Raw genomic sequence first — 21,606 nt, forward strand, 5'->3', positions numbered from 1 at the left:
CATGTTGCTATTTCACTTTATCCATCACACGAACAGCTGCTGTCATTTTGGCAAGCCAGTCTCCGTGACTCTTATCTTTTATCACTCAGATATTAATCTCTTGTATATGTGGCCTACATCAGCCTGTATTTGAATATGCAAAAAAACATTTGTATAATTCTTAAAAAAACAAAACACACACAATACAAACATATATATACACACACACACATATACATATACACATATATATATACACATATACACATATACATATACACATATATATATATATACATATACATATACATATACATATACACATATACATATACATACACACATATATATATATATATACATATACATATATATAAAAAACATGATCCTCACCATGGTCATGCCAAGCACGAGTGGGGTTACATAGTAGATGGGCGGCTGATTCCCCTCGTGCAATGTGTAGAAAAGATCTATCCAGCACACAATCCACAGCAAAAAGCCAAATGCCTGAGAGCAAACCGAGAGACGAAGGGAGAGAAAACAAACATTGAATTATATAAAAACAAAGAAATAAGACACTGAAGTCAAAGCCATCAAAATATGAGGAGATTTCTGGCCAGTCTTGTGCTTGGTTTAGTTCGTTAGTTAGTTTGTAATATATTTATTTATACTTCAAGTTCTAGACGCTCTCTGCTGGTCGAGTTAATGTGATGATATATGATAACATGTATGATAACCTGAAAATCATTTAACCATCTAAAACAGAGAAACAAAGTACTCGGTTACTAAAATTGTGCAACCTTTACTCTAGTGCAACCTTAGTTTGCAGGACGTTACTAGAAATCAAACACATAAAAGAGGCTTTAAAAACCTCATTCATAGAACATGAAATGCTCCTCTTTGTACTGCGGTTATACCATATATGAGAAACAGATCACATATTATTCAGTAATTATTTAAATAAATGAACACAATGTACAATTTATAGACACTAAACGTGAATATATGAAAGATAAATGTTGAATCTAACATGGTTCAGTATTGGACCCTCGGGTTTTTATTTTATAGACATGAATATACGAATTATCTTGCAAAATCTCACATATTGCAGTACCTCCCAACTAGTTTTAAACACAATAATGTGTACTATGTGACATTACCATACACTGAACTATAATAAACTAAAGTGATGAGTGTATGAAATGCTCTCTCACCGTCTTGAACCTGTTCAAAAGTGACATCATGATGTATCCTTTCTTGTTCTTCTTGAGACAGAAGATGTAGATTGGGCTGACAGCCCACAGATAGATGCACTGCACCCATGAGAGAACAGAGAGCTGAAAACACTCTGGGAGGTCAGGCCAACTGGAATTAAATGTCCGGTTGGATACCTGTGGACACAAGAAAACAGCGGTTTAGTTTACATGCCTACATCTCACTGAAAGACCCACAAAGCTAACACCTTGTCTAAACTGCACAAGCTGGAATCCCACCTCCACAACCCACAGAATTTAATCACACCAACTGGTTTCCTTAAGTTAAAACTCTTAGTAAACATCTTGTGAACATCTGCTCATTGCTACAAATTGGGGGGCAGGAAAACATGATGTGCTGGCCTGCAATAATATTAAATCTATAACTTCAAAGGTGACCAGTTGGTTAGCTACCCAGTGGAAGAAAGTTTTGTGTCTTTGTTTGTTTTATATCTGATGTTTGGATTTAAACTACACATATATATATGTCCAGTGAAAGTAACCTGGCATTGTGTTAATCACTTTCCTTAATAATCAAACTCAAATTCAATCAGTATGAGGATAAATGTCAGGATAATTTGGGGCTTTTAATAATTTCTTTGAACTGGATATTTAAAAACTCCAAATTACCATAATATTCACGATCATAATGGGTATATGGGCAAACTGCATTCAATACAGTTTTATTTATCTATCTAACGCCAACAGGACTTTATTTTGTAAGGTAAACGTGCATTAATACTGTGGATAATGTTCACCTTGTCATTTTGACTTTTCATCCAACATTTTTTACTTTAAGATTAAAGCCTATCAGCCAATAATATCTGCCGATTGATAAATCAGTCCGCGTCTATTTTAGATGAGCCGACACTGGTCCACACACTGCACTGACGGGAAAGCAGAGTGCAGTCCACCTGCATTAGTAGCAGTGGAGGTTAAGAAACATGTACAAAGTGGGCACCACTTCGGATAATGTGTAAATATTAAAACCTTTAGCATGACGTGTCAAAGACAGATGGCTCGTTTACTTGCAGCTGAAGAACAATATCTGATTAGCCCAGAGGACATCCGGAGGAGAACGCCAAGTAAACATTCGCAGATACGCAACTCTGACAATGCAGTTATGGTGCTCCCACACGGCTGAAGGCCCACCACAGATCGAACCAAGATAAACACAGCTGCCAGCATCTAACCACTCTTCATACCTTGCCACGCCCATCTGCATGGCCAAGTGTGTGCTTGCGCATGTGTGTGTGGCTGTAGAATGTCCCTCTCCACTTCAGATAGTCTTAACATTGCTCAAGAGCGAGCAGTGAAACCAGTGGTTCTGCTAATCTTCTTAACGATTTCCCAGACCGTGAATGTGAGCCTTATGAACTTGTTATTTTTAAACCTAAATTCATGAACTTCTCCCAGTGTGTGTTTGCAGTTTTTACTACAAAAAAAATGTATGCACTTTAGCTCCAATAATGACAGGAAACTAAAAGAATTCTCAGACCGTGAATGTACTGTTTATCAGCAGGGTTTCTCCATTTCACAGTCCAAACAGAAATGAATTTTCTGACTCACAGGATGTTAAAGTCCACAAGCCAAAACAATAAGCTGTATTTTACCATCAGATACACATTTACTTCAGTACATTGTCATAGAGATAATAATCTATTATGTTTAACATCAACTTTAGGAAGAAGCTGCAGCAAAACTTCAGCAAAATTATTTTACTCAGCGTGCCGGTGTAGCTCAGTGAGTGAGCAGATGATCATATGCTACCATCGTGGCTCAAGAGTTGGCAGTTCGTCTTGTAATCGGAAGGTTGCCGGTTCGAGCCCTGGCTCCGACAGTCTCGGTCGTTGTGTCCTTGAGCAAGACACTTCACCCGTTGCCTACTGGTGTTGGTCAGAGGGCCCAGTGGCGCCAGTGTCCGGCAGCCTCGCCTCTGTCAGTGCGCCCCAGGGCAGCTGTGGCTACAGTGTAGCTGCTATCACCAGTGTGTGAATGGGTGGATGACTGAATGTAGTGTAAAGTGCAATACAAATACTGGCCATTACCATATGCTGTATGATGGGACAGCAGTATTCCCCACTTTCCTGCCTAGATACACAGTCTCTATCCATAAAAGGCCAAAAGAATAATCTTAAAAATAAAAAATATTTCACTCAGTGGTTAATCAATATAAACCTGAAAACAAACTATTCTAAATCATGCAGGCCTACAGACAGGTCAGTGACCCGCTGTAACTGCCAGTCTTTTAGGAAAAATCCAATTCCAACCAACTGGCAAGTGGTTGCAGCTTCCTAGCTCTTACTAGATGAAATTGGTTGTAAGAAGGCATGTGTTGGTGCATTAAAGACCGCCCTGCAAATGCATTGGTTGCTGCACAAAGGCCTTTCTACTGAAAAAACATGTTTCAAAAGGTGCAGCTTTTACTTTGAAGGTAAACGTACTCCATTTCAGGTCAGCATCACATTTTTTCCTAGTTTCAAAACCGCTCTGTGGTTAGTTAGCAAATGTTTGCAAACAGTCATCTTCTATGCAAGCTAACCCTAACCCTCTAACCCTAACCCTAACCTAGGTTAGGTAATCTGCTAGCAATCACAAGGAGAATTTCTGTGGAGCAACTCTGTTGTCACTGATATCACCCAGCAACAGACAGCAACCTGTAGTAACCACTTGCAAACTGCAGGGGGAAATACACTTTCTTCCATAGTGAGTTGACGTTGCCAAGGAATCCCCAACTAGTCTCTCGGTCTGGGTCCAAAGAATCCAAAGTTCCGGATTTGCTGAAGATTTATCAAAATGTTAATACTACGAAAAGGAATCTGTTTGGGATTGTTTTGGTTTTAAACTGCTCAATGAAGCATTTAGATAAAAGGACACCTTGCTGCTCCTACAAGGACAAACAGATAGAGGGAACATGCTGTTAAATGCTCAGTATGCACAACCTGAACCCTGCAAATAAAGCTCGGACAGTCTCGGTCGTTGTGTCCTTGGGCAAGACACTTCACCAACCGCCTACAGGTGATGGCCAGAAGGGCCGATGGCGCAATATGGCAGCCTCGCTTCTGTCAGTCTGCCCAAGGGCAGCTGTGGCTACAACTGTAGCTGCCTCCACCAGTGTGTGAATGTGAGTGTGAATGAATAGTGGTATTGTAAAGCGCTTTGAGGGGTCCCGAAAAGCGCTATATAAATGCAATCCATCATTATTTTTATTATTATTAACAAAGAACACTGGGTGCATTATATCAGCTTCAATAGTTTGGACTGGTGTAACCAGTCCAAGCTCTTAACCCTGTATAACACACAAGTTGTCATTTTTAACTTCACTTTTTATGAAAATAACACAGGGAAGCTAAAGTGTGGCATGCTAATTAGTGAGAAGTGTCAACAGGTGGCTGTTGTCACCTGTGGATACAACTGTGTTAGTGCCGGTTTCCATTTAAGCTAACCATCTCCTGTCTGGACTAATACATTTATCACACAGGCATGAGAACAGCACCAATCTTCTTCTCTGGTTCTCTGGAACAAACAACTTTTTTTAAATGATCCATTCAGGTTTACCTGACACATGGAGGACTACTGCAAGCAGATGTTACTTTTCACCTAAATGAAGTAGTGACTTCTGCATGCTTTGCATTGCAAATGTGCGCATGACACAGCAACTAATAGGTCCTCCTCTCCATTTCTCCTTTCTTCAGGTCAACCTGAGCAGCAGGACAACATATTATTTGTGTTCAGATTATAGTATGTAAAACACTGCTGGTGTAAAAGTGTAAAAGTGGTGTAACTGTAAAAGCTTAAAATATTACAACTCTGTGTGTCAACTGATATTGATTAAGGAAAAACAAGTTAACAAAATGTGTTTTAGAAGCCTTAAGAAACACCAGAGGCTTCTATCAAGCAGGAGATTAATGAAAGGGAAGAGACAAGCTACTTTCAACACACTGCAGCTGCTACTAAAGGCAGACTACCGGTACTAGACTTCATTCTGTTTCACAGACTTTCAAGGTCGTTGTCTTCGCACTAAAGACCTGAATGCTGAGACTTTAACAAAAGGCGAGATGTAAAGGTTCAGAGAGCAGGAGGATTTCTTTTCACAAGACTGAGATAAAATATTAGTAGAAGCAGAAGCAGACCGGAGTGTTAAACTGCAAGCCAGATAATTTTCTCCCTTATGAGTCTCATCATGTGGTAATACCGATCACACTGAGCGATAAGAGCCAGGAAAGATTCAATAGCGGCATTTGACTTAAACATCCTGGTACATCGGCTTCATGGTAATCAAATCAATCTGATTTATACAGAAGCTGCTCTCTCGACTCATCAGGAAACGTGTTATCTTTGACTAAAACCACAAAGAAGAAAATTGTGTCACTCTGCATGTCAATCACGCTCGTTAATCAGAAGTCATTAGCTATGAGAATATCCTGCTTAATTCTATTTTCTTAATCTTAGAATTACTAAATCTGATTTAGTGATCAGTTTGACCCAAAACAAGTGGATGAGACCATAAACCAGGGGTCTCTGGCTTAAATGAGCTGTGGGCCACTGCTGGCACTGTCATCTCATTTCAGGGCACTTTGCTGTTCAAGTAGTACAAAAAAATAAACAAAGAAAACACAGAAAATTTAGTGTTTTGTTTGTTTTTGAAATTTCAAATATTGTCTACGAAGACAAAACTGCAAATGCAAACACAATGTTCCCCTCACTCTTAACCAACTGAAGCCTTTTATTGAACTACCAAATAAACAAATTGGTCGTCTCTTTCTGGCCACACACGTGGCCGCACTTCTGCTATAAATTTGTTCGTATTTACCAAAGTAAAAATGCAGACTTAAGTGTACACATTAGTTTCTGACTGATAGTGAAAGCTGTTTTCTCTACAAAGAACTGAACTAACACAGCCAATCCCTCACATGTTTGTCTCCCCCATGACTGTGCCTCCATATGAAATATTTTTTGCTTTTTAAAGAACTTATTTTAACATTGCACTCAACAACAAACAAATCCTTCCTAAGAAAAAGAAAAGTAACTTCAAAGGCCAAATTGCATTTTATTTCTTCAGGTCAATGTATGAGCTCAAGTAGGGGTGACGTGGGCCGCAAGTTTGGCCGCTGCCATAAACTGATCAACAACCTCAGAAGACACTGCAACAAGTAACAAGATCCTGGTGGCCATTAAAAAGAATGCAGGTTTAAGGCACTTCACGCTGGCTTTCTTTCTAACACTAGTATAGAACAGACTGAATAAGACAGTATTCGTGCCATATTAACATGAACAAATAAACAAAGTAAAAATACTAAACCACAATGACAAACATTCTAATTAAAAGGTCTTTTAACAAAAATTTTAGCCCCCTCTCATCTTTTTTTCTTGAACTTTTGATGTTGTAAAATCAAAACACCCTGTGAATCCAAATAAATCATTTGCAGAATATCAGAAAGTGAAAAGCTTTATATTTGAAATTATGGAGCAATATAAAAGATCACTTTATCACCTGAGCTTCAAGTACTACCACTTTCAAATACAACGAGCAATGCAGCTTACAGCAGTACAAAATCTCTACTGTACATGCTGGCAGTTTGACTTTTAATACAACCAGTGAGTCAGAGCTGCTCTTTCCTCGCTGAGACTCGCTGTCTAATTTGTTTAGACTTGCTGCAACATGTGCTTTTAAGATGACTCAGTATGGTGACACAGTCATTCTATTGCATACCCCCATCTGCCCCCCAACCTTTCAGTGATTTAATGAGACAAGCACATGTCAGCAACCTCAAAACTGAAAATCTCAGGACTGTGACTTAAATATCCAAGTCACAAAATCACTGAAGTGAAGCTTTTCGATACATTTCACATCACTAAATGATTAAGGCCTTTGCTAAAATACTTGACTGTCGCCATGTCAAAATCAATTTTACTGAGGTGATTTATAAATGGTTTATATTGCAACTGAGACTAAAATGAAAAATGAAAAGATTTCAAATGAACATCACTTGAAGTGACACTGAAAATAGCCACTGTTGGTAAATTATAGATTGACAGTAAATTAAACTGTTAGCTGTAAACTGATAACAGAAGTGGGAAAAGCACACACGAGTGCCTCTTCTAGCAGAATCAGAGACTTGCATTAAAAAACATTCAGCTAAAAGTTGAAACTACCAATTCAACTTCTTCACTCAAGTTAAACTGAAAAGCTTATTTTTGCCAAACTAATTAAACCTCATGTCATAATCGAATAGTATCAATACAAGGAATAACAATTTTATGCATAATTGTACATCTAATCCACTTAGTTTGACCAGAGAAAATCCGCTCTATTTGCTTCTGACTACACTGTAGGAGGGTGAGTGGTTAAAGTGAGATTTGGCAGGTGTGCACCACTACCACCAATCTGAAGGTGTGAAAAATGAGTGGTTGTGCAGCATGGGGTCACAACGATAATGATTTCTATTGTGAGAAGCAGCTTTTCTGCACAGGTTGTGATCAACTGATCACTCAAAAGTGAGTTAACTGCCATTACTTTACTAAAGCGAAATACATACTTAAAAAATTGAATTCCGTTACTATTTAATTTTCTGTAACCATTTACGATCTAATAGTTTTATGTTTTCTTTTAATTAACACACCTTTCGTTCATTCAAGTGTCCAGAGATTTAATATCAAAGGTTTGTAGGACCTTTGATCAACACATCAACTGAAGATAAACTCAAGCAAATAGCAAAATGAATATGGAAAAAAAAGAAAAGAAAAGCAGGACACAGACCACCATCTCTAGGTTTGGAGTCTTGTGATTTTTCCACTAGCATCCCACCTGCCTTTTGCATACTTAAAAACATAAGAACATCTATAAATATTATTTAGGTGAAGTATTTGTTCTTTTAAATCATCCACTGAAACTTAACAGTCAAAACTACTAACTAAAGCTAAATGAGCTATCAGTTCATCATTTAATAATGACGATGGTGATTATAAAGTGCTATCACTGAGCTGTTAAGGCAGTTTATTCAATAAAACACTGTTCTAAGAGTGGAATGCTGAACAGCTTAAGAAGTAATGGAGCAGAGCCACAGGTGGTGTCCAATTTTTTTAATTCATCCTTTTTAATCCTGGTGCTTACAGTTGTTATGCTAGTAGCAAATAACTGAATATGCCTACTTCCTAACGCCACATTCCCAGATGTTTTTCCATTTTCCCCATGTGTATTTTTTTTAACCAATGACATCATTTGAACACATTTATGAAAGTGGTGAATCTCAAGCTTATTCAACATTTACTATATACATGCAGTGTTTTGGTTTATGGTTTAGTGTTCATTTGATTTTCAGAAGCATAAAATTATCAACAAGCCTGATCAGGTAACTTACAGTGATACACAGAATACAATTATCTACGGCAAAAAAAGGATCAAGCATCTGGCACGCTCGTCTTCTAAGTACCTGTAGCAACATGCCCAAAGCAATGCAATCATATGATTTGTTTTGGCACAATCTAACTTTCTTACACAACCACATGCGCTTAAGATCCAGCCTTCAATTTTACAATGAATTTTAATCCTTAGACTGCTTTTTATCAGCAAAGTGGTGCATGCTCATCTCCTTATGGAAATCTTGGACATCTGTACCTGTAAAACTGTCGTTTGCATAGCTTAGCATAAAGACTGGACTTAAGGAAATAGAAACCCTGGCTTATTTCAGTTTAGTTTTCATACTGTATGAGTATGAAAAAAATGAGTTACCAAATGGTAACCGGTGAGTTTTAAATGCATTAGGCCCATTTTGATGTGGTGGTAATTCTGATCAAGCACTTTGCATGTTTTCCTGTGGTTATGAAACTGCACTTCAGATGTGTATGAACACAGCTTGGTACACTTTGCCTTGGGGAGACAAAATTGCACTCTGTGCAGCAAATGCATTAGGCCTGTTTTACTAACTCATTTTGTTGCTAATGACTGTAAATATAATGTTGTGGCTCTGGTTTCATACTTTAATTACATGTGGTTTAATACAATACACCAGGGTACTGAAAGCCATAGCAAGGGAATTACTCGGTACTGAGGCACTGCAACTGTTGTGCAGGGGAATTGTATTAACTTGTACTTGTACTTGAATTACCATCAACCAACACAGTTTAGTCAGGCTTATGGTTTCTAGTGTATCTAGAGGTTTGAGAAAATCAACAGGCTCTCCATCTGTTCTCTGTTACACTGAAAAGCTGTCCAGCGGTATGAATGGGAGGCTGACGACAGTAAAGACTGCAGGGGGACAGGAACTGCTGCTGGCTGTGTTTGCTTACACCGACGCATGGAAAACATTAGCATTTTACCCATGGATCTTTGGTCTGTATAGTGGGCATTGCTGAAATAACTTAAATGCAGACTACAGTATAGATTTTCATATTTGGAGCAGATAAAAGATGATACTTTACAGATATGTTGCATAACTTGGGGGGCAAAGGGCCTTAAAGAAGATACAGCAAACCGTAGAGGAAAGATAAATCGGACCAGCCGGCTGAGAGAAAACTGAAAACATGAAGAACTGAGCGGCAGAAAGAATGCTGTTACACTTTAAACCCACAACGTTATGGGTTCACGCAGAGAACCACATTTATTAAAACATGGTATCATGAGCCTGTAACCTCCCTTACTCATTCAGAGCTGTTAACCAAGACATGTCACAACTGTTTCGATTATTAGCTTTTGCTGACTTAGCAGTCTCTCGGTTCAGGAAGTAGACACTGCATCGGGGGAATTTTTCCTAGGGCATCATTACTTCTCCATGCCAGAGTGGACAGATATAAACTGACATTAAAATACCGGAACTCATAATACACATGTAACTACATTTTTTTTCCTACAACAAAAAAAGCAGAATTTGTTTTTAAGGAATTAGAAAAAAAAAAAAAAATCAGACTTCAAATAGAAACAAGCAACTTCCACTCCATTGGGCACCACTGTCACAAAGTTTAGATCAAGTTCTATTGTACAGCAACTACTTGAGGAGGGATGATTAGTTTGGAGCAAATCGACTAAGGATAACATATTTCCTCAGACTAATCCAAAAGTAAAAAGGCACAAATGTGCTGTCACATAGACTTTGGCAATAGAGCTAGGAGGCCCTCATGTGTTACCACAGGGCTACGTCCATCCAACCATCCAATCTCTACCGCTTGTCTGGGTCCATGTCACTGGGACAGCAGTCTAAACATATGCCCAGACCTCTCTCCTTGGCCATCTCCACCAGCCCTTCCAGGTAAAGGTGTTCCCAAGCTTGCAGAGAGAGGCAATTTCTCCACTGTGTCTGCCCCGTCTCCCAATTGGGACATGCCTAAAACACCTCAACAAGGAGGAGTAGTAGCTCCACTCTCAGCCTCTCCTGAATGACCGAGTGCTTCACGCTATCTTTAAAGGAGAGGCCATCCACTCTTTAAAGAGTGGGCGATCTCATACAATAAACCAACAGATTCACTTTCACCCTCACCACAATCTGTCAATCTCCCAATCTCCCAGTCCACTGTGGCTGAGATACTTGAACTCTTTCATCCTGAGGCTTCCTAACCTGGAGCAGGCACACCAACGTCAACAACAAGCTATGAGGTAAAACAGAAGTCTTTCTTTTGTCTGTGCAACTGGTGGCAGACAGATCTGCACAGCAGACCTGAAGGGATTGCAGGCTGATCTAAAGATTGCAGTTATAAGGTGATTAAATATTAATAGGATGTCATTTTAAACTGTTGGTTACTACTGTTAAGATGGTCAGCTGCTATATAGCTATAAAAGGCTGCCAAATGAGATGGAGGATAGAAAGCATAAAGGCCAATACTTTACTTTTATGGATAATGAAGAATAAATAATGTAAAAATGAATGAAGAACAAATGTGCACAGTAAGTTTGTCTTGTCAAGACACACTGAATGCACTAAGCACATCTGCAGACTCATCACCTCATCAGTACTCTCACTTCCCTGCAGCGTGTGACAAGGGTTTAAAAGCTCAAAAAACGCTACGCATTCAATGTCTACAGTTTAATACCAATACAAGAACTTCCTCTTTTTCAATTTCAATTCAGCTTCAGCCTCGTAGTATCCAACCTCTGCCTAAGAGCAGCACATGAGACAAACTATTCCAGCCTTACACAACAGCTTACACTACACTTTAAAGTCTTTGAGAAGACGACGCTCAGCTCCTGCACGGCTGATCTTCCCCACGGCACTCAACTGTAATCCAAGCTGCTGCTGACAGTTTGAATTGTTGGTATATAAGGCTGCTGATAAATAGGCTTTGGATCAGTCTGATAATGTGTGCGCTGCATACCACGCATTCTGTCTGACTGTGCTACGCCCTCCTGTATGAGTATGGGTTACAATAAGTGGGCATTTCTTCATTCTGGCCGAATACACATCAGGGTGACATTAGTGTAATAACCTTTATATGCACATTTAAACTTGCCCAACCTCAGCTTTGATGCATACTTTAATAAAACTGACAGAGGTTTTAATAAAGTGCTGTGAGGCAGAAAAGTTCTTCGCACTTAATCAGTTATTGTTGAAACTGCTGAACACGTTCTGGCATTTTCATTTATTTAAATATACTTTGAACTCGGGGAAACTGCAGAGTTTCTCACACACACACACACACACACTGTACCCTTTACTTGGGCACTGCAAGAACACTCACACTTGAAAACATCCAGTCGCTGATAACCACCTAGCTCCAGTTCTTTTGGCCGTCTGGTCAGGTCATTGTTGTAGTGGTCCCTGAAATTAATTCAGCTGCTTCTCTGGAAATTCACCATCTACCACCGTGCTACCGTATCCTTTAGCAGATCATCTGCCACCATCTAACCCTACCCTTAGCATCCTCCTCCATCACACTAACCCTCCTCGTGTCCTCCTTTGCTATATCCATGAATCTTTCTGTCCTCTTCCTCTTTTCCAGTCTAGCAGCTCCCTCATCTCAGCCTCGCCTTTCAAAGTTTGTCCCCGGTCTGCTCAACCTGAGTCGTCCCTCTGATGTACTCATTTACAATCCTGTCCCTCGTGGTCACTCCCAACGCTGGCTTTTAATAAATAGCTTAAATGGCTTAATGGACATTTTCTAATCAATGTGTTCAATTCCAATTATCTTTCAAGTAATCAGTTCAAAAGCTTTTTTCTTATTAGCAGCCAATATAGTAAATACTGGAATGCATCTATTTTACTTTAAACAGAAACATACAGTTATTATCTATATTTCTTTTTTATGTGTACCCAAAAAGCATTTTCCGCATTCAAACTTCAAACACTGTTGGGAAAAGTTCAGGAACATTCTGCAGTCCTCCTTTCTCTATTCTAGTACAAATAAGGAGACAGTCTGTGTCAGAGGGGCTGCTGCTTCCAGAAATACTCCATTTGGTTTAAGTGTTTAGGCCGGGGTCGAGCATGAAGAGGCAGCACACAACGAGACAGAACACGACAGTTAGCAGCTGTATTCTCACAATGATACACAACACAGACTTTGTACAAGGGAGGTTATCAAAACAGTACGTAACACATTACAGTATATTCATCAAAGTGTTTATATAAAACATTTCTCCCTTTAAAAAAACAAAACAAAACGTGATTTTCATTTTTTTATTTCGCATGACACTGTTCACAGCAAGTCGATAATGAAGATTTGCAGGTGGTAGCAAACTGCTGAGTCCAGTGCTGAGACTGAACTTTCAACATCAACTTTGAAACCAACAGGGAAGTCTTTAAAAAGCTCAGAAGAACTAAAATTTGCAATCTAATGAGAACTTGATCCATAAAGGAAGATTATGTGGGGAAGCCCCAAAAAGCAGCTGTCAGATGATTTTATGGAGACAGTTCTGGCAGATGGTGTGCAGGGCTGGCATGTGCAAAACGATTTGCATGTCTTTTGAGCCTTTTTGTACTGCTCGGTCACTGCAAAGCCAAACCAATAGGACTGGAACCACCTATGTCACATGACAGTATTTCAAACATTGGCTCAACATTGGTATTAGCCGATATCTGTATTGGTTGACATCGGCTTTCCTGGTCGATATCAAATCATTGGTATTTCACAGTCTGCAACCGCTCCAATAACTATTTAATTGTTTCAGTCAACAATCATTTTCTGGGCCTTTTTTTAAATGGGGAAATAGCTGCATTTTTCTTTACGCTTTGAAACTGTTAAAACTTTCGTGAAAAACTGTAAAAGATATTTTGATGATTATTTAATATTATACACTAAATGACTCATTTAAAAACCCATATGGCATTATCAAAAAGTGGGATTGTAGCCCTTTTATTAAACACAACCTTTTTTTTGTCTTTATTAATATTCAGAAACCAGAGTCCCAAAGTTAAAACTCACCACAGAACACAGGGCACATTTTCTCTAATGTGGCTTCACGCTGATTTACCACAGAGGTAACAGCATTACAGACAGCCTACCCAGTGTCACACTGACACAAATGTTAAATACGGGGGCGGCTTGTCTATAAACTGTTATATGCTTTATGATAGAAGTAAACAGGTCAGAAACAAACATCAAAGCCAGCTGTTTTACCATTCAAATCTTGTCAGTGTGAGGTTTCAGAGCAAAAGATTCCCCCGCATAGTACTTCAAAACTCCCTTTTATAAATGCTGTGTACACGCTCATTCACACAAAGGCTAATTCATAAATCACCCGACAAGGAAATGAGCAGTGCAAACGCTGATTTTACTACAGCCATGTTTGAGCAATCATTTAAAGGGAAAAGGTGCACACTACACCTTTTGCAAACAGTGAGGGAACAAATAAAGCTCTCTCCCATGTGCTAAGGGGCATACACTCAGGAAATTAAAGGGACAACTAGTAACCATGGACGACAATGACGTTCGATGACTTGGAGTGACGACAGGCAAAATAACCTTTAGTAATAACTGGTGAACTGTTACCAACTTTAAAGTGAATGATTGAAATGACCATCGCTGGAATGGAAGGATCACACATGGTGACAAATTATAAGGCTGCCTACAGAAGCACATCTACAAGCGAATCGCTTTATATGTGAACGGGGGCTTTAGTAGTTAACCTGACTTGCACTGTGCAAGGGGATTACAACTGCCGTCGGTCTGTTTAAAGCGGACAGCAGCAAATAGGATAGGCAAATAGGCCTCAAGAGCGAGCCGGCACTTAATGTGAGATCCAACCAGATGCAGGTCAGCAGCACAGTTTGGTTCAGATTCTGGTTTCTTTTGTGATAAAACCTTCCTAAACTTCAAAAGATCCCACAGAAAAATTTAAATAAAGCCAAATAATCTGTGTCTTTGTACATTCAGGTGCTAAATAAGAGCTTCCTATCAACAACTGATTAACAAAAGAGAAAATATTTTACAACTTTGAATATTTTGCAGCGGCCATGCTTTGTGATATCACAGCTGAGTAATATCACGAAGCAATCAGGTGCTAAACGCTGAGAATGGCCGTTTCAAGCCAAAATGTGATATTTGATGTTCACTTGGAGCTCATTGTGTGAGATTCAAAAATTTTGGATTTTATTCTTTTTAAAATTAGTTTTCATTATCTTTGGTCTGTGGTCATCTTTGGCTTTCTCTAGCTTCCTTTGTGTGTATATCGCATCTAGTGTAACTACACCTGACTTGATTCTCCAGTCCAGCACCTGCTGGTTAACAAGCTTCTTCGTTTTGTGCTGTTTAGCAGTTGCTGGCACACATCCATACTAAACAGCCAGACAACCCTGCCAAAAGCGAACAAACAAAAAGAATCCTTTTTATCTGAATGGGTCAGATCGATGTTTATATGCGCAACTGTTGGTCATCAATACACAATTTGTGGCTAAACCATGAAATTAAAGCCTTAAGAAGCTATTCGTTTAATGCTTTACAATATGGCTGCAAAATATTCAAATTAAAACAGCACATTGTAAATGGTCTTTCAACCACAGGAAGCCAGGCAGGCTATAACTATAACTTTTTGTACATGTGGACAAAAAGCATCCAGGCAAATCTAGTGTTACTGAGCGTGGCTGTCGGTTACCTTGCAATGTGGTCATTTTGGAATCTGCATTCTGCAGGGAAGTGACCATTGTAACCTCCATGAGAGCAGCATATTACCGTCACCCACCCTGGGAAATACTCATCTGCCGCAATGTCACTTCTTTAAAACAGACTTCCCCAAACAGAGACAGTCATAGTAGTCAAAGCTAAATGATGACACTCTGTAGGCGGTGTTTGCATTCTCACAGAGGTGGGAAGTAACAAAGTACAAATACTAATAATCAGATTTTCAAAACAAGACTCAATACTTTTGGTTTAATTTGAGGGGAGTTATTTTGTCATGTGACTGCAGGCCTTCAAACATTAAACCGATTTGAGCCTGAACCGTAACACATGAAAGGCAATCCTGTTCATGTGGTTGATCACCAAGGGATGTGGCATAAAAAACTGTGCCATAGTCAGAGGTTAAAGTGAGCCAGTGTTTCTATTTTTTTTTTTGGCACAACACTGGAACAAACTGTGCGCGGAAATACTCTTTTGTACAGGATAAACAGGTTAGTTTGCTGTACTGTGATGGATCAGTGCGTGACTGGTGCGCAGCAGCTGTGGTTCCATGATCAGAGTTAGGTTACATTAAGTGTAGCAGAGGAGAATCTGAAGTTAAGCTGATGATGCTGAGAATTATTGGGTATAAAGACATTATAAACAGTGTACTGTCAGTGTAGACGATGGAAATCAACCAGGACAGCTCATGAAACATCTGCTTAATTCAGGTGTGTAAACCCACAGCTGATCACAGCCTGTACACTAAGAAAATCTACCGGAGCTCTCAATAGAAATTATTGAGAGTTGTGATTCTTTTCCTCACACTGAGCCACTACAACAGATTTATTGGGTTCTCCACCTGCTGAAACGGCTTTAACCTCTTCTCTACGCATTTTCCTGTTAAGAGGCAAAGTCCCCCCTTCAATGTAGGCAACATAAAAAAACGCCACTTTTTTTATAACATTTCCTTCTTTTTCTCTGTTCGTGTTACACTTACTGATTCAAACTGAGTGTATCTATTAGAATTAAAATTCAGGCAACTTTTTTTCCAGGCAACTATTAATATAACACAAGGTTCAATTAGCTTTGTGTACAAATAGTTGGAAAAAATATTCTTTAAGGAGCTACTTTTATTTTCTTATTTTGTGTACATTTCAGAACTTGTATTTTTTCATTTTTACTTGAGTAAAGAAGATGAATCATTATTTCTAGTTTTACTGGAGTATTTTTTTTTTAACAGTGCAGACATTCTGTACTTCTACTTAAGTACAGAATGTCTGCACTTCTGCCCGCTCCGCATTCCTAACATTAAAGCGGGGGAAATGAAACTCTGAACCGTGTTTACATTAGGAGCTGCAATCATGTTTTATGGCATTAAACCTGCAAGTATAAGACAAACGACGCACTACACCGAGCGTGACCTCAGTTTCCTCAGTGTCGCATCATCAACAGCAGAAGGGGAAAAAACAGAGTCACCAAAATATTCCCAGTGGGAAAATGATTAGTGCTGATGCTTAACTGTGAGTTTATCCCTCCTTTATTCCCAGTGAGGCTAATGTAGCAAGCTATTTAGTAGCTCTTGCCCATTCGATCATCTTGCTACTGTTTATGGACTGTTAGAGAAGTTTAAAGACCCCGACATGTCTAAGGAGTGCCGCAAGAGCCATTAAACAGAAGTTGACAGGTACTTATCCAATGTATGAGGTGTTCTTTTGCACGAGTGACCGACTTCTCTAAACCGAAAACACGCAGTTCGCCGTGTCATTAACTGTGAGCTTATTAAACCGGTAAATGCTATTAGGTGGGAAAAAGCTTATTTATAGACAGCTGCGACGGAAAGAAAACAAGAGCAGCCGGTGACATAACACTGTTCAAAACCACCTGGTAGTGAACGAACTATACACCGGGGTAGGGGAGTATTCTGCAGTATACCCCGATGTTCATGACAAACCACCGAGCGCAGAAGGGTACTCACCCAGAACGGAAGCTTTGGTCCGCACAACCGCTCCATCTCGGTCACAGCGGGAGGCGGGGAACCACCGGAGAGCTCTGCGTGCACCTTCTACAGGTCGAGCTCTTTGTAGCCAAACGACCTGCTTTCCTGTTCCTTCTCGTAACTGGACGCTCTCTAACCGTCACATGCCACACATACGAGTGCAGTGTAGCGGAGTTGGTTCGGGTGTCTGTATCGCGCTCCCCTCTCTCTTCACGGCGTGGACCGACTCGCGCAGTTACTGCTCCGGTACTTCCGCACTGCCACGAGAGAAGTCATCCAGAGTCAGCTCGAGAAGTAGTTCGCGGGAGGATTTAGTGACAGTAAAAGGTTGTACATATTGCGGAGCTCCACCCCTTTTGCTGCTCCCTGTCTCACTTTTACCGTGCACAGTCAACATGACTCGACAGTATTGAATAATGCTTAGCTTCCGAGTCAGATCATTAGGGTTTACACGCGATAACAGTTTGTAGTTATGGTTTTTTTTTTTTTTTTTTTTTAAAGGTTTTGACTTAGATTTTTTTGTGGCCAGGACAAGAGGGCTTGGGTTGCTCACATTATCTTCACTGAGATCATATTGTGAAGTGCTGGTCCCGCATTCATTCTGCAGCATGACAACCACTAGAAAACATGCAGCAAGAGTCATAAAAATCTTATCCTGCAACAGATGGTATGGCCCACACAGAGCTCTGATGTCAACATCAGGCTATTAGATGAAGAGAGTGAAGACAACCTAAATCCACACAAAGCAAGCTCTCCGAGATGTTTAAAAAAATATTTAAGTCCTTTTAGTGCACTGTATGTGAAATTGATGAATGGTAAATAAACACTTCTTTTTAAAAGCAGCCTCAAGTAATGGTGTATTTCAGAAAACGGATGTGTGCTGGAGGGCACATCTCTGTGACGGTGATGCTTGGTTACATATGGACACATGCACTTAAAGAGAACATACAGTAGGACCACAACTAACAAATATATCTTCAAACCTGATTGGAAAGGTATTTAAATAAAAGTCCTTAAATCTTCCTTCCACCTCGTAAACCTGTTACCGTACACTTCCTCTTGGACTGGTTCTACATGCTTAAAAGGTTATTATAAGATACATTTTCCTGTCCTACAGATAAACTCTGTTTGAGGTATTGTGACCTTAAGCTCATGTATGGGTCAAGTCAAATCAGTGAGTCCTAGTATTCTGTCATTCTCACATTTCTTCTGATCTCCAACCGGATATGGCACATGGCTCCACTTTCCTAAGCCTGGTTCTGTTGAAGGCCTTCTTGCTAAAAGGATGTTCTTCCTGTTGTTGTTCCTCCTATAAAACAACTGAAATTAAATGAACTGAAAGGTAGACAATCTCGAAAAGTGTTTCAGCTTTACCTATGTATGGCCCTGTGATGGCGTATGCAGCTATTGGCAAACATGTCAAGCTCTGTATAAACCACCTGAGACATAATGTCTTCAAATGTTCTCTTATAAAACTCGTTTGAAGCGTGATTGCTTCATTGTCCAACTCCACAGATACTTCCTGAGGATTTAGAACAAGCTGCAAAGCACTGATTACACACACACAAAAAAGGCCAGAGAAATGGTTCATGATCTGAAGCGTACCACATTATTTATCAGTTTGTCCGTCTGATTGCGTTAATGCATGTACTGTATATCAAGAGTGGTTCAGCATCAGTTAAATTATGTGCACAGTGCATACTTGTACCTAACAGTCTGATACAGCTTTGGCTGAATTGGGTATCCCTGAATCATCCCTTAGTTATGCAACTATAGGCTCACACTGCTGTGGGTGCTCCTGTGGTACTCTGATGTGGTTTCAGTACCACTGCCATGTGGTTTCTGTATCAGTACAGAATGTTACATTTCTGCCTTCTCTCTCTTTGCTCTTGCTTTCTTCTTTTCTCTTTCCCCTCACTCCCCAAACAGTCATAGCAGATGAATGCCCATCCCCGAGCCTGGTTCTGCCTGACGTTTATTCCTGTAAAAAGGGAGTTTTCCTTCTTATCCTAACAAAGTGCTTGCTCATAAGGGGCCAACTGATTGGTGGAATTTTCTCAAGTATACTCTTTACCTTAAAGTATGTAGCGGCTTGAAGCAACTGCTGGTGTGATTCAGCGTTAGCTACACAAAAATGAATTGAACGTCCCCTCTGTGCAGTTACACTCTGCTCATTTGCGGATTTCTGCATTCTGAGCCAAGTCAAAGAAAGGAAAGTGGAAGTCAAAATACTTTTACTGAATATTGCAGTTATTATCTTATTTACAGGAATCAAAGCTTTAACAAATACATTCCAAATAAGTGCCCAAAAAGCAGGCTCTTTGCAGAAGTACAGCTACTGAGCATGCCTGAATATTTCCTCTGCTGCTCAGTGTTGCTGTGTGTGAACAATCAGAGCCTAGATTTTGCTTCAGAATATCCACTCCACGCCAACATTTGGTTCGCCACATAAAAATAGATGCACCTCTGTGCCTTAAGAATTAACCTCAGAATCAAACACTGCTAGTGTATCTACTCTGGTCAAAAAAACACGCTTCATACTAACGTCCACATTTCAGTTTATTTTCCTCTCACAATGCTGAAGCATCGTGAAAAACAGAGAGAAATAAAATCATTTCAATTTTACATATGACATCCATCTCAGAAACGTGTTCCATTTAACAGAGTACGTAAGTGCTTAGCAAAGTTAATGCTCATAATTCTACTGTTGAAGTCTGCCGTGTTATCGTTCTGTCTCTCCCGCTCACAACTTCCGGTTCCTGTGACTCACGGAGGCGGGGACTGTTCGACAACAATTTTATCAGAAAAAATTTATTTAAAGAAATGCATCCATAAACTTGTAAATTATCTTGTGGTGTTTCACTATAATTGTACACAAATATAAAATAAACAAAAAGAAAATAAACAGAAATCAAAATGACGATTTCACATACCAGCTTCTGGTGTTGTCATGGCAACCCACTCAACGGCATTTCAGCGTGGCTAGGTGGCTTTTATTGCCTCTGAATATTTATAAAAGCTACCTATGGCTGAAAGGTTTTTTTTAAACAGTGTTCATTACTCCCAACTGTCTTTACAACAAGAGTTTTTTCTTACACTGTAAAAAAAAAAAGTAAAGAAAGGTAAAAACAACAAAACAAAATACTGCAGCATGAAAATGTTCCACAATGATGGAAAAAGTCACACGAGTCAGTTGTTTAAAATTTGTAGTGTTTGGTCATGCTGAGATACTGAGCTGTGAAGTTCTCTGTTAAAACCACCTGCATACATCAATTCCTGTCACCTGTCAATCTGTTGAACACACCCAGGAGTATATGTAACTCCACACTGTAATAAATTAAAATTTTTAATTTAAAATTTTTGCAACTTTTATAGAAAAACAACTAGCTGTCAATCCATCCACCCTTTTTGTCCACCAAATTATCCTTAATTGTCTCAGCCCTTTGGATCCCGTGTTTAAATGTGCACACCACATCAGATGTTCCACCAACCAACACAGCCAACTTCAGTTTAGTTTTTTTCCACTCAGTAATATATGAATTCTGCTAGTGGCACCTCGGATTAAGCTGTGTAAGCTAATGTTTTTGTCAAAACTGATTAAAATACCAGAGTCATGCAGTGCATTTCCAGCAGGTTAGTTCTGGTCAAATTATAGACGTCAGAATCAACATAAGCACAGAGCTCTGCTTTATTTTGGCTCATAACACAGCAGATGTGTTGTTTTCTGTTTTGGAGATAGTGAAAGAAAGGGAGATTTGTGTGTAGTAAAGGCATTTTTAATAGTTCCGCAAACAGCAGCACTGACTTAACTACTGTTAGGTAAATTTGTGAGGTATGGGCTGTAAAGCTTTCTTAAGTCTCCTGCTTGCAGGTGTCACTCCTCCTTCTCCAGCCGGGGATCTGATTACTAGATCTTAAGCCCTTCTGTTCTCTTCCTATGTACTGAGAAAGCCTGACCTTGGCCTACAGGCGGATTCTTTCCTGCTCACGATAAGATGGATAGCCTATCCAGTGAAGTGCAAGTAAACGAGTCCACACGAGAGAGAACCTGCACGGTGTGAACTTGCAGTGACATGCGGGGGAAGCCCTGCGTAGTGTTTACACTACAGGAGCTGTTACAAGATTCAGGTATCAGAAGCGTCATGTTATCCAAAAGGGCCTATACAGAACAGCTCCGCCCATTTATCTTTCCACGCAAACCACGAGGGAGTGCTCTTCAGCTCACCAGCGGGTGTTTGATGTGTTTTTGTTTAAAGTGAATTAATGAGTTAGAGAAAAGTGGCCTTTGTGAATTGAACAAAAGAAGCAAACGTGAATTAAATAACTACTACACAGGGTTTAGGGTTAAGGTTTTCA

General features: G+C 39.6%; 1 protein-coding gene across 6 annotated transcripts in view; it reads right to left on the reverse strand.

Moving 5' to 3' along the window:
• abcc3 (ATP-binding cassette, sub-family C (CFTR/MRP), member 3) overlaps nucleotides 1–17,565 on the reverse strand; it is a 54,392-nt gene extending 36,827 nt beyond the window's left edge. For all 6 annotated transcript variants that reach the window (XR_006054499.1, XM_005923784.3, XM_005923785.3 and 3 more), the window contains exons 1-3: nucleotides 17,230–17,565; nucleotides 1,194–1,370; nucleotides 373–486 (exon numbers count right to left, since the gene is read on the reverse strand). Coding sequence is in view for 5 of the 6 variants with exons in the window: in XM_005923784.3 (XP_005923846.1) it covers nucleotides 373–486; nucleotides 1,194–1,370; nucleotides 17,230–17,265 (327 nt within the window). In the remaining variant the exon portion in view is untranslated. The remainder of the gene's footprint in view (nucleotides 1–372; nucleotides 487–1,193; nucleotides 1,371–17,229) is intronic.
• Between the last annotated feature and the right edge of the window lie 4,041 nt (nucleotides 17,566–21,606).

The sequence above is a fragment of the Haplochromis burtoni genome, unplaced genomic scaffold (assembly GCF_018398535.1).
Source record: "Haplochromis burtoni strain Fernald_Lab_line unplaced genomic scaffold, NCSU_Asbu1 Contig_71, whole genome shotgun sequence".
Lineage (NCBI taxonomy): Eukaryota > Metazoa > Chordata > Actinopteri > Cichliformes > Cichlidae > Haplochromis > Haplochromis burtoni.